Genomic DNA, 13,154 nt, shown 5'->3' on the forward strand with positions numbered 1-13,154 from the left:
GAAGAACTGCTATAATGGATAGCTCTTAACATAATATCTCTTCTCAAAATGTAAGTACTGGATGGTTCATGCCTTAACAAACATTTCCTTGTTTGGATGTTGTTTCCCTTTGGGATGGGTATATGGGTTTGTTCACTTTTAAGGAGGGATCATAAGTGCTAAAGCCTTTCAGTGCCTTTAGGCTAGGCAACTATGGTATTCAATTCCAGCTATGCCTTGCCCTTCATTTTTGGAAAGCCCATATATGCTGCAGCTTCTCACCTACCTGCTTTTCTTGCTGTATAAATAAATAAAAGCACCACGCTGACTGCATACCTCCCTTATTTTCTCTGATGGTGTGTGCTCATGCTGCACTTACGACAAGGAAAAACAAGGAAAAGCAGATTCTCCTGGGGAAGAAATAATGCTATGATATCCAAATTTGCTTTGATATGGACGAATAAGGCTGTGCTGTGTGTGTGATGCTCTTCTCAAGAGTGCAGAAGAGGGTGATGGCAAAATGGGGAGGGGGGTTGGCTCTCTTAGCTGTGTGTTGGAACCAGAGGTCATCATATGTACTTGATCTTCTGGGAAATCTGTTTCATTATTAGAAAGTAAGTTCATAAACGAGCTCCAAGTTGTTGGATACAACAGGAAGTTAGCTAGTGAATGTGCTAGTGCGCAGAAAGTTGAAAGATAATTAACAGATTAATTCAAGTTAAATGGGTGGCACTGTGGTGTAAATCACTGATCCTTGGGCTTGCCGGTCAGAAGGTCGGTGGTTCGAATCCCCACAATGGGGTGAGCTCCCGTTGTTCAATCCCAGCTCCTGCCCCCCTAGCGGTTCGAAAGCACGTCAAGTGCAAGTAGATAAATAGGTAGCGCTCCGCCGGGAAGGTAAATGGCGTTTCTGTGTGCTGCTCTGGTTTCGCCAGAAGTGGCTTAGTCCTGCTGGCCACATGACCCGAAAAAACTGTCTGAGGACAAATGCTGGCTCCCTCGGCCAGTAAAGCGAGATGAGTGCTGCAACCCCAGAGTCGTCTGCGACTGGACTTAACTGTCAGGGGTCCTTTCCCTTCCCCTTCCTTTCTCTTTACCCTAGTTTCAGTACTAATGGTGAAAGAATTTTTCTATACTTATTCCAAGTTCTTAAATTTCTGTAAAGCCATAATAACACCAACTGCTAGTGCCCTACTACTCTCTGGCCCTTTAGTGAAAGATGTTAGACTTGGCGGGTGACAGGAACAGGTCTTCCTCGGTCACACATTTTTTGAATGCCCTACCCCCAGATAGTACAATACGCCCTGTCATTGTTGACTTTTAAACAAGCTTTTGTTATTTATAGTTTGACCTGAGTTAACCAATTGCTGTGTTTTATTATTACAGCTCACTTGAAGAGAGATGTGATATGGTTTTAATCTGATGGTCTTATATAGTGCACTGTTGTGAATCTTTGTGTGCTGCCTTGTGACGGCAATGTGCCTGAAAAGCAGTTTAAACATTTGCAAATAAATAAAACAATTCCAGCTCTATAGTGTAGGGCTTTTGCATTCTCATAGTGAAAATGTGAAGCTAACTAGCCGAACTGATGAGCTTCATAATACACCCTTTAAATTAGGTACTGCCAAACAGATGTCATCCTTTTCTGTGAAGTGTTAACATTTCCCCCTCCCAAAGTAAATGGCTTGCTAAATGGCTTTTTTCTTTTTTTGAAATATGGAGATAAAGATACATTCGAAATATATATATATATATATCTGTAACACTACCTTCTTACCTGCCTATATTCTTGCTGACAAGGTGTAAGTGCCAAAAAAAATCCCTCTCCTGATGGATGTGTTCTGTAAGTTGAGAGTGACTAATTGGATGCTACTCTTAATTACATGAATCAAAAACAGGAACCAGTATCTCCTAGAAAGTTTTTTATAATATACTTCAACAAAGTGTTTGGTGCAGGAGATTTATTCTTTAATTTATTCATTCTAAAATTTCCTGTTTATTACTAAAGTGGTGATAAAACCATTCCTTAATAGAAAATATTCTGTAAAGCATACTTCCATCTTTTGACCTCTGAATTGTAACAGCTTCACAAAACAACCCTTAACTTCATTCCTTTAGCTAAATTGCCATTATGTTTAAATGGGGAGACTTATTTTTTTCTGTCACTTTCTTGTTAAAAGTTTATTTCCCTATTTAAAGTGCTTTTTAAAAGCCAAACGTTTTATACCTCTAAGGGTATCCTCCTTACTCAAGTTTTTTTGCTGTTTTTCTAGATCATATTTCTTGAAACATCTGTTTAGTTTCTTCATTTCATTTTATCACATGTGAATTGGTATCGATTGGGTGAAAGAGATCATTCAGTTTTTCCCTGTTTATTGTTTTGCAGCAGCAAATAATTAAATTCTGCCTGCCCAGATTTTCCTAAACTTGTAGCTTGAATATAAGATTTGGGATTACTTACCTGGAAAATGATCCTACTGCATTTAATTAAACTTAATTCTGAGTTGGCATGTGTAGAAGTGCACTGTCAGAGTACTTGGAAAACTAGCAAATAAAACACATTGAATATGATTTGTTGGGTAAAAGGGAAAGCATTTGTGGTTGGTCTTAAAAAATGCTTCAGTCAACTAGGCTTTCATCCATGACCAAAGGTTTTTTAGTTAAGATTTGTGTTTTGGGGTGGGGGAAGATACATATTTAGTGTTGGACTCTCAGAGAAAAATAAAATCATTCAACCCTTCCAGAAGCTAGCTAGTTTTCTTCTTGATCATGGAAATTCTCTAATTCTGAGTTTGGGGCGCAAAACCACAGTTTTTCTGATCTTTCAACATATACTGGGGACTCAAAATTAAGAAAATGGAGGGAGATTGCCCCCGTGTAGAAGACTATCTCCCCTTTTTAACATTATTTTTTAGTAAAAAAAACCCCCTAGTCTTACACATGGAAAAGTATGGTCATGATTAGATGATACATAGCCTAACTTGAATGTATTTCTTAAAATCCTAATTCAGAATTGCTATTTCTCTAGTTTTGTCTCAGTAAATTTCACCTTCAAACTTCTTAAATTAAGGAACTGAGTATCCATCTAAGAACCAAACTGCATGTTGATTAATGTCACTCACACTTTTAAAAAGTATACAGTGGTGCCTCGCAAGACGAAATTAATCCGTTCCGTGAGGCTCTTCGTATAGCGGTTTTTTCGTCTTGCGAAGCAAGCCCATTGACAGCTTAGCGGATTAGCGCTGTTAGCGGCTTTTAGCGGCTTTTAGCGATCAGCTGTTAAGCGGCTTATCAGCGGATCAGCTGTTAAGCGGCTTAGCGGCTTAGGAAAAGGGGGGGGAAAGGGAAAAAACCCCGCAGGAACTCGCAAGACATTTCATCTTGCGAGGCAAGCCCATAGGGAAATTCGTTTTGCGAAGCGCCTCCAAAACGGAAAACCCTTTCGTCTAGCGGGTTTTCCGTCTTGTGAGGCGTTCGTCTTGCGGGGCACCACTGTACTCAGCTTTGCTTTTCGAGGAAAACCAGTTGCTCTCTCCCAGTCTGAAATGAGACACTGCCTTCATTTCTTGCCAAGAATACCTCCCTCTCCAGCTGCTTTTGCCCAAAGAGATGCTGTTTATTACAAGCAAAAGGAGCAAATAGCAGTCTGGGAGATCAAATTTTGGCAGGAAACAAGTGTAACGCTGGAACAGGACACTTTGCCTTCAATATAAAAACTGTAGTTTGGCCTTATGAGAGGCCATGCAGAAAGAAAGAAAGAAAGAAAGAAAGAAAGAAAGAAAGAAAAAAAAATTGGTCTATTTAACCCAGGTACATGAAATAAATGATTTTATTTGCAGCCTTATAGGAGGCAAAGCACTGCTGATCGTTTCATATGATCCTAAAAACACATCTGTTTAGGAAAGTCTTTTTTTTATAGAATATTTATTAAAGTTTTCAAAAATTAATACAATATAAACTGAAAAAGAATAAGTAAAAACAAAAAGATAGCAAAAATACAGAAAAGAAAAATACAAAAATACAAAAATAGTTAAAAACACATAAAATTTCCATCACTTATTTTCTTTTAACTTATTTTCCAGACCTCCTCATACCTCCCTTTCTTGTATTCCAATTCAAATTGTTAGTTCAACAAATCCTCACCATTAGTTTTTACTTTTTTCTGTAGACAAGCCTTTCCCTGATCTTATGACTTGGTTATTTTAACTGTTGCTGTTTAAATTGTTGTGCATTTTAATTACAAATGTGCATTTTAATTATGGATTTATTTTATAGCTGTAATCTGCTTAGAAGCCATTTTGACATATAAGCCGTTAATTAATTAATAATAGTATTCTGCTGTCAAGGTGCCCTTCACATGAATCCTACAAGATGAATAGCCAGAAGTGTGTGTTCGGTGTATTTCCAGAATATTGAATTGTACTAACAAATGTTGGTTTCAGTAATGAAAGAGGTTCATTTCCCCCTTAACTGTTTTCAGGCATGTTATTATTTGTTAACACACCCTCACATACTTTCTGTCCAGTTTTGATTATATAAAATACCCTGAGTATTGCAAGGAGACAGCAGGGTTGGTCTGGCCAGTTTCATGGCTTTAATTCATTAAGATGAATGTCCTGTGCCTGAAATAATGTAGGGCACCTGTTTTTAAATGCATATGTGGCTTTTGCCAATAGTGCAGTAATTTCACTGTTTATTAAAATGACTTGCAAATGAAGGTAAGTGATGGTTGCTGAAACTTGGTACAACTTTGGTATGGGACTTTAAAAAAATAAATTATAATCTTCGAGCCAGAACTCATCAGAGTATACATTTGGGAAACAGATCATCTATTCTGGAAGGTTTTTAAAAAATTAGGTGCTTTATCATTTCTTCCAAGTAAAATAGGTAGCTCATATAGGAGCTACATTTGTTAAGCCCAAGGAAGCTAACCTGAACCCTCCAGATGCTGCTGGACCCCAGCACTTATCATCCCCAGCCAAGGATGATGGGTTTTGTAGTCTAGCACCTGGAAGGCCACAGCACTGCTGTGCAGTCTGTTGGGCAAATAATATATTTAAATGTGGTATAATCAGTTGTATACCAGTAAGATATTACAATTGCAATGTGAGACTCTGAATGAGTATGAAATATCCCTTGATGAAAAAGGCTATGGATGGCTACTGCACAAGATGAACACCATCCCTTTTTCTTCCTTTCACATTTGTTCTGTCTTTACACAGGTCCTCACGCCGAAACCGCCAGTGGATGCCAGAACTTGCAGTGTGGTTTCAGAGCCTGCTGCCGCTCTGGTGAATGACCTGACTCCTTTCCTTTTCAGTCTACTTCATTAGCTCAGCAGACTTCCTTTCATGCACTTTACTTACAGTCCGCATCTTGTGTTAACAGTTCCCTTCCGAAGTGCAAATTGTAGGTCCTTTCTGCCCCATAATTCAGAATCTTATAAGCAAACTGTGTAGGGTCACACCATTCTCACAATGTTTCACTCTGATTTCGGAAGGTGGGAGGTTTAATTCTTTGTGCCGTGAAACTTACTCAGATTGTTTTTGACACTTTCCCCCTAACGTTTGGCACTTAATATTTTTATTTTGTGTTTTGTGCTAAGCCCTTAAGATTATTATTTTTTAAGCTCATGCTTCAATATAAATATTAAATACATCTGGATAACAATATATATTGTTCAGTAGTGATTTCTCCCATAACTTCTGATCCCAGAATTGTCTTACTGCAGAATTTACAGATACTTTGTCTTAGCACTGACTTCGTATGTTATAAGCTTAAAGAACAGCACATGGAACATTCCCATCAGCATCTGAATTTGTCTGGATAAGTTAGCAAGCCAATGACTGTTTGCCACATCTTTTTGTGGGCTTCACAAAGTATTTGCTTAACTGTAGTTGCATAGCAACCAGGACCCCTGTATTGTCTATAGAAATTCATTAAAGACGCTGAATTCTGAAAGGGACTTTCCAAGAAGTAATTTCTCTGCTGTAAGAGCAACTGAAATAAATAAATTTTCAGCTTTAAGGAACTTGCTGGTGGTAATCTGCTCATTTGAATGGAGGGGAAGTTCAGTTGCATTGCAAAATAACAATATTGTTCCAGCAACTTGAAAGCTAAATGTGTTGGTAAACTTTTTAATGCAGTACGGCCACAACTTACATGTGTTTAAGTGTGCAATTTCAGCTTTAACACACTTCAAGGTTGGTTAAAATCACATAAATGCCTGGAAGGAAGACAGCTTCAAAGTTCTTTTAGCACAGAGTTTTTTTGGGTGCCGAAAGCTTTTAAGCTCTCTGCTTTGCTTATCAGGCTCTGCAGTGCTCTCACGAGAGCATCCCAGGAGAAGAGCAAAACAAAGCAGTGTGTGTGGCCAATCCAAGTTGTCCCTTGCATTGGGGGGGGGGGGGGCGCGAGGTGGGCAAGGCCTACTCAGTGCATGGCTCCGGAAAGGTAAGCATGCTTGCACAATGATTCCAGGGGAGTGGTTTGAGTATAAATGCTTTCCCCTAGACGTTTTACCCCAGGAATGGAACCTCCGCACAAGACACGTCAGACTGTACTGCTGCAGTATGAGTAACTGCTGTGTTTGCAAATCAAGTGAACTAGAGCTCTCCAACTGTGTATGGCATTAAGCTAAAGATGAATTTGCACAAAACTGTCTGCCACAACTGGAATGAAATTTAGGGACAATAACAGACGTTTCAAGGGACGCAGGTGGCGCTGTGGGTTAAAGCCTCAGCGCCTAGGGCTTGCCGATCGAAAGGTCGGCGGTTCGAATCCCTGTGGCGGGGTGCGCTCCCGCTGCTCGGTCCCAGCGCCTGCCAACCTAGCAGTTCGAAAGCACCTCTGGGTGCAAGTAGATAAATAGGGACCGCTTACCAGCGGGAAGGTAAACGGCGTTTCCGTGTGCGGCTCTGGCTCGCCAGAGCAGCGATGTCACGCTGGCCACGTGACCCGGAAGTGTCTCCGGACAGCGCTGGCCCCTGGCCTCTTAAGTGAGATGGGCACACAACCCCAGAGTCTGTCAAGACTGGCCCGTACGGGCAGGGGTACCTTTACCTTTAACAGACGTTTCATCCCATCTCTTTAATTTTGTATTTTGACCGAGTTTTAATTGTTAGCCTATAAACAGGAAAGATATCTGCAGTACAGACAGTGTTAAACCAATAGACAGATTGGTCCCACCTCTTGTGTAGCATCTTTAAATGGTCCTTATTATCAACCATTCTGCATGTAGAAATCATATGCCTGCTCTGTTACATTTTAGCTGTGTTCCAGCAAAAGCAGCATTCACTTTGTGCATCAGAGGCCCTGGGTAGAAAATATGAAGATGATATGGGGGAGGGGGCAGGAATTTGTTTTACTTCAGACTGCTGCCAGGACTAGGCAAATACCTTTTCTGTGCTGATACTGCCATATGGGAGCAGTGAAAATAAGGTGCCAGAGCCACATAATAGCTACATTTCACATGTCAACTTGATGAGTGAGTAACCCATACAGACATGGGAGTAAGTCAGGAGGAATTTAAACATCTTACATATTTCCTTTCAGCAGAGGTAAGCAAGTGTTTTCTGCAGCCTGGCTTTGCTATGGCAATTCTTAATCACGGGAAAATAACCTGCTACGCTGCTCGGCCTAATTGTGAATACATAGCACAGCATGGCTTCAGGGGTTTTGAGCACATGATTCCAGGGTGGCTGGAGCTGAAAGGTTTTATACAGCTTTAATGGGGCATTGCAGCATTTTAATCTGCACATTTTAATGATCTAGAGTTTAATACAAAATCATAAGATGATACTAATGAATTTAAATACTACAAGTAAAAAGTAAGTCTGAGTAACTCTTACCTATTACGAACCAGTGAAGCAACATAAATCCACACTGAAAGAATGTTTTTAGGGTATGCATGAACATACACAGCTAATGCAAACTCTATGTTTGGAACATCAATGCTATGAACTCCAGTACTATACACCGCCTCCACTAAAGGTGTAACTTCTGAAAATGCCATGTGGATAGGAAATCCTGACACCTGCAAGTAAGAGGGGAAAATGTAAAAAAATGTCAATTTACCCACAATACCACCTCTGGACTCAGTTGGCCACTAAGAAAATGAAATACAGTCATACCTTGGAAGTCAAACGGAATCCATTCCGGAAGTCCTTCAACTTCCAAAACGTTCGACTTCCAAGGCATGGCTTCTGATTGGTTGCAGGAGCATCCTGCAGCTAATTGGAAGCTGCACTGGACGTTCAGCTTCCGAAAACCATTCAAAAACTGGAACAATCACCCAGGAGCCAAAATGTTCAAGTTTAGAGCCGTTTTTCTCCCGAGGTTCCACTGTAGATGTTATGATGAATGCAATGATGCCATATACATTCTGCAATTATGGGCCAGCCCTTCCACTTAAGGCAGTGGTCAGGGATGATGGGAACTGTAGTCCCAAAAACATCTGGAGGGCCAAGTTTGGCCATGTCTGACTTAAGGTAAATTGAATCTCTTGGCTCAAGATGACTGGGAGAACAACAGATCAACTGCATGCCTTCCTCCCGACCACCCTCTCCTGCCCTAGCGAAGACCTCTGTTGACTGGGGTATCTTGACAGCTAGCTTTCTCTTAGATTGAAGCATTGTTCACCATTACACTTCTGTGCTTGTCATCGTAGTACAATAGCAGGTAGCACACTTCCCCCCTGCCCAGGTGGACCACCCATGCTGCTGGCCAGTTGATACCCTCCCTCACCAGCAAGAAAAACTTTTTAGCTTTGGAAAACTTGCCGTAAGAGACACATTTCTAGACTACTTTCAAATAAGTCAGCAAAATGCTTTCACTGTATCACAAGCTAGAATGGAGAGATTTCATCATTCACGTGGAGTGAATTACTGCTAGGCCCCAATACAAACATCACCCTGGGGGGAGGACGGGAAGCACTATCCTATAATCCCAGTAATGTTACTAAACTCCCAGTTCCCTAGGGGCCGTTATTCTATACATTACCCTGTAATCTCCTAGTTGCTTCTGTAATTCCGCCTGATGGTCATCCTCTACATCTTTGCCCTGATTTTTTTCCAGCAGAGGTAAGAAGTGTCGAAGGGTAGAGGTACAGTATCTGTTCCAACGTGTCAAGTGTCTTGGCCTCCAACCCATGATCTTTTCTTTCAGTATCTTCTCAAGTCTGCATTTTAAAATGTTTTAAAAGTTGCATTTGAAATTTTGCTGCTCCAGTGCAACTGTGGCTTCACAAGCACACTAGAGATTTTTAGAATTCCACAATTGCAGCCAGATTTGAAATGCCACAGGCACTCTGTATTTCAATGACTTCTCCACAACATGCTTATGTAAGAAACCGAGGTGGCAAACCTAATTCTCAAGCATCATTTCAGACTGAAGGAGGACCAAGCCTTACATTATTGAATGCTCCTCTGGTAAAATAACCTATATCTAAAAAACTAGATGCTTGGGATAAAAGTTTTAAGCTCGTCTGATTTACTAGTTTTCTTCTGCTATTTGTTAGAACAAAGTCAGGATGTTACGGAATGTCAAACTTGGAGAGGGCCAAGCTAAATATATTGCAAGGCAACCAAAATGGCTGCATAATAAAGCGCCGTATTTTTCGCTCTATAAGACGCACCAGACCATAAGACGCACCTAGTTTTTGGAGGAGGAAAACAAGATAAAAAAATATTCTGAATCCCAGAAGCCAGAACAGTTGGAAGGATCGTTCTTCTGGCTTCTGGGATAGCTGCGCAGCCTCTTCAGGGCAGTGGAATGAAGGCTCTCCGTGCCCTGAAGAGGCTTCGCGTGGCTAAGCCAGAAGCTAGAACAGATCCCTCTTACTGTTCTGGCTTCTGGGATAGCTGTGCAGCCTGCATTCACTCCATAAGACGCACACACATTTTCCCCTACTTTTTAGGAGGGAAATAGTGCGTCTTACAGAGCGAAAAATACGGTAGTCCAAGTCACTAGAATTTTCCAGATCCCTTTATAAAGTATTGAACTTAAAAGAGCTATGAATCAAATAATTTCACAATCGGAACCACCAAGGATTCCATATCCAATTGGAACTGACATTTGATATTGCTGGCATTCATTTTTCTTCAGAGTGTGTGTATGGAGGTGCTGGACTGCCCAGATAAACTGGACCCCCCCACCCTCGGCCTCGCTGATGTGGTCCAAAGGTGGACAAACTACCCCAGAAGGGACCAGAGGTACTGCCTCTCCTCTTAAAACCCCATACACCTAACATCTGATGTATGTCATGGTTAAATGCGGTTGCAAAACACATTCAATAGACATGCGTACCTGTTCTGCAGTTCTAGGGCAGCTGTCTTGTCCACCCGTTGATAGACTAGTTCGTCAGGCTAGCAAAATATGAAGGGGTAAGGTATAATTCGGTATTTACATAATGTGAAATGTGCAATCTTGCTTTTAAGATGTACTGGGATATACTGATACTTCAACCCACCTACTCTGCCAGGAGGAGGAGGAGGAGGAGGAGAAGAAGAAGAATTTATTATTTATACCCTGCCCATCTGGCTGGGCTTCCCCAGCCACTCTGGGCGGCTTCCCAAAAAATATTAAAATACTGCAATACATCCAACATTAAAAGCTTCAGATGTCTTCTAAAAGTCTGGTAGTTGTTGTTCTCTTTGACATCTGGTGGGAGGGCATTCCACAGGGTGGGTTCAACTACCGAAAAGGCCCTCTGCCTGGTTCCCTGTAACTTGGCATCTCGCAGAGAGGGAACCGCCAGAAGGCCCTCGGCGCTGGACCTCAGTGTCCAGGTAGAACAATGGGGGTGGAGTCACTCCTTCAGATATACTGGACCGAGGCCTTTTATACTGGAGAACTGTACCTGTGGTAGGCACCTTAAAGTGGGCACTCTTGCAGCAAGCAGGGAATCTACAAACCTACACAGGAACCCCAGAGAGTCCCTGTAGCCAGAGTTTTTTGTCTTCATCCAACTTGCAGTTCTCTGATTCTCAGTACTCTGCTAAAAGCTGAACTTCAGATTGTTTCTCTACTCCCTCCCATTAGCTGGATAATGTTCCCAAATTCTGATGGACATTAGACTCCAAACTTAGGAGAGAGATTCCCAACTCCCTGATTATCTGGAATAATCTGTATATAGTAAGAAGTTGGCAATGCAAATACATTAACTAATGTTTTATTCTCCGGATACTTAAGAAGAAAGATTCCCACACTACAAAATATTACCTCATCTCCTTGTTGCAAAATCATCTCAGTGTTATCCTAGGCTTAAGCATCTGCATACTATAATAAGCATTTTGCAATGCTATTTGAAACATTCTGATTTTCCATGCTTATGAATAAGGTAGGAATGCAGTCTTAATTGGTATCCAGTTTGTGGAACAAACCACATGCAAATGTTTTCAGCAAGCAAAATTCATTATTGCATTTCCTAAAATAGTAAAATCAGTTTTACCTCTCATTTTGTTACAGTTCTTTAACGTATCTGTCCTGTAATCTCTCCCTTAAGGTCAAAACAATTTCAGATACAGATGAAAGGATGCAGATATTATTTCTATGCAGCCCTATAAAATTAAAAATCCTAATACCTGCACACTGGAGAGACCAGGAAATGGTAAACTTCTTGAAAAAAAGGGTTTCCAGAATTTTGGTTTGCTGACATCAAAGTTTATTCTTAGTGGAGAATCATATTGTTGAATATTGAACCAAACCTGAAAGAGAACTTTTTTAGTTACTTTCTTCATCTTAACCACAAATCAGTACTACTTCTGCCCTCGGTTTGAGTTAACTTTGATTCATAGAAGAGCCAGTGGAATTTCCCCCCACTCTCTTTGAACAGCTGACCAGAGCACCTGCTATCAGTCAACAATCCTGGCCTAAATGAATCGAATTCAAAGAATGGCAGATAGAGAGATGTGAATTACTTACATTGTCACAGGAAATGAGGCAGCCCACGCTCTGCAAGGGGCAGAAGGCATCATACTGTCCATAAAAACGGCCACAACTTGGATTCCAGATCACATACTGATTCTGCTCCCAAGTTAGTACATATGCTGTTGGTCCCTGGAAATAATTGTCAAGTTCCTTCAAGCCTTGCTTTTCCAATGCAGGATATATTTAGATTTTACATGCATTTCCTACCCCTCAGAACTTAGTAGTAGGTGCAGCTGATGTATGTGATATAAGTTTCAGCTCATTTTCTCTGCAGTAGCCTCTGTGAAGGCTACCAATCACACACACTGGGGATTATATCTGCAATTCATACGCTGAAAAAATATTATTCTTGCTAAGCCGCTAAACAGGATGAACTATTTCCCCATTTTGCACAGTAAAGAATTCCATGTAACTGGAAACCTGTCTACTCCATTGCCAACAGAAGTTTGTCCAATGAAACAATACTATTTTATATATTTTGTATCCAGTCCTTTGGTATTAATGAATTCTGTCCAATGCAAGATCAGGACTTTCCAATTACTCACAGACTTGCAGTTTCACACTGCCTTGGCAGGGCTGCTAAATGTTGCACAGAGTAAAATCTAGGAGATTCTACAATGTATGGATTCCTGTAACAGGTTGCATGCACCAAACTTCCAAGTTTTAAAAAATTAAGTTTTTCTTTAGCAGGCCTCATGTTGAAGCACAAACTGCCTACTAAGATTTAAGGTGTTTTAACTTGGAGGGTGGAGACAGGGTGTTGTAAGTATAATGGATAAGGCTCTTAGCTACAGACCAATAATTCCTTGTTTTGAATTATTTCCTCTTTCATGAACTCAGAAGATGGCTTTAGGCAACTCATCTCTCTTAGCCTCAGCAGGAGATAGGTATTATCTTCCTCCTATGAGGGTGTATTTGAGAACTACAAGAAGATAGTAAATGTGAGGTGCTTTGAACACCTGAGAGGACTATGTACTTATCTTCAACTCTAGGCAAATATACATATTCTCTGGGGAAATTTGTAGGGCTGAGAACAAATAGTAAATTTGCCATGTAACTTAGACCAGCATTAGGAAGCAGGGGAAAACATCTCTATCTTATTATGGGTCCTTGCAAATAGCCTAGTCTAGTACAACCTGGGGGACGCAGGTGGCGCTGTGGGTTAAAGCCTCAGCGCCTAGGACTTGCCGATCGAAAGGTCGGCGGTTCGAATCCCTGCAGCGGGGTGCATGCAATACCATTCAATT

The 13,154-nt window shown here is 40.9% G+C and overlaps 2 protein-coding genes across 5 annotated transcripts in view; one reads left to right on the plus strand and one right to left on the minus strand.

Annotated features, from left to right (window-relative positions):
• FBXL5 (F-box and leucine rich repeat protein 5) overlaps nucleotides 1-6,010 on the plus strand; it is a 30,130-nt gene extending 24,120 nt beyond the window's left edge. For both annotated transcript variants that reach the window (XM_079991565.1, XM_079991566.1), the window contains exon 11: nucleotides 5,202-6,010. In XM_079991565.1, coding sequence (XP_079847691.1) covers nucleotides 5,202-5,278 — 77 coding nt within the window. In that variant the 3' untranslated portion in view covers nucleotides 5,279-6,010. The remainder of the gene's footprint in view (nucleotides 1-5,201) is intronic.
• Nucleotides 6,011-6,162: 152 nt separating this feature from the next.
• CC2D2A (coiled-coil and C2 domain containing 2A) overlaps nucleotides 6,163-13,154 on the minus strand; it is a 56,083-nt gene continuing 49,091 nt past the window's right edge. For 2 of the 3 annotated variants that reach the window (XM_079991490.1, XM_079991491.1), the window contains 5 exons: nucleotides 11,902-12,036; nucleotides 11,562-11,684; nucleotides 10,285-10,343; nucleotides 8,980-9,157; nucleotides 7,717-8,014 (listed from right to left, as the gene is read on the minus strand). In XM_079991490.1, coding sequence (XP_079847616.1) covers nucleotides 7,826-8,014; nucleotides 8,980-9,157; nucleotides 10,285-10,343; nucleotides 11,562-11,684; nucleotides 11,902-12,036 — 684 coding nt within the window. In that variant the 3' untranslated portion in view covers nucleotides 7,717-7,825. Of the gene's footprint in view, nucleotides 6,206-7,716; nucleotides 8,015-8,979; nucleotides 9,158-10,284; nucleotides 10,344-11,561; nucleotides 11,685-11,901; nucleotides 12,037-13,154 lie in introns of those variants that run through there. The other variant, XM_079991489.1, reaches the window with a different exon arrangement.

The sequence above is a fragment of the Podarcis cretensis genome, assembly GCF_951804945.1.
Source record: "Podarcis cretensis genome assembly, chromosome: 9".
In the NCBI taxonomy this organism is placed as follows: domain Eukaryota; kingdom Metazoa; phylum Chordata; class Lepidosauria; order Squamata; family Lacertidae; genus Podarcis; species Podarcis cretensis.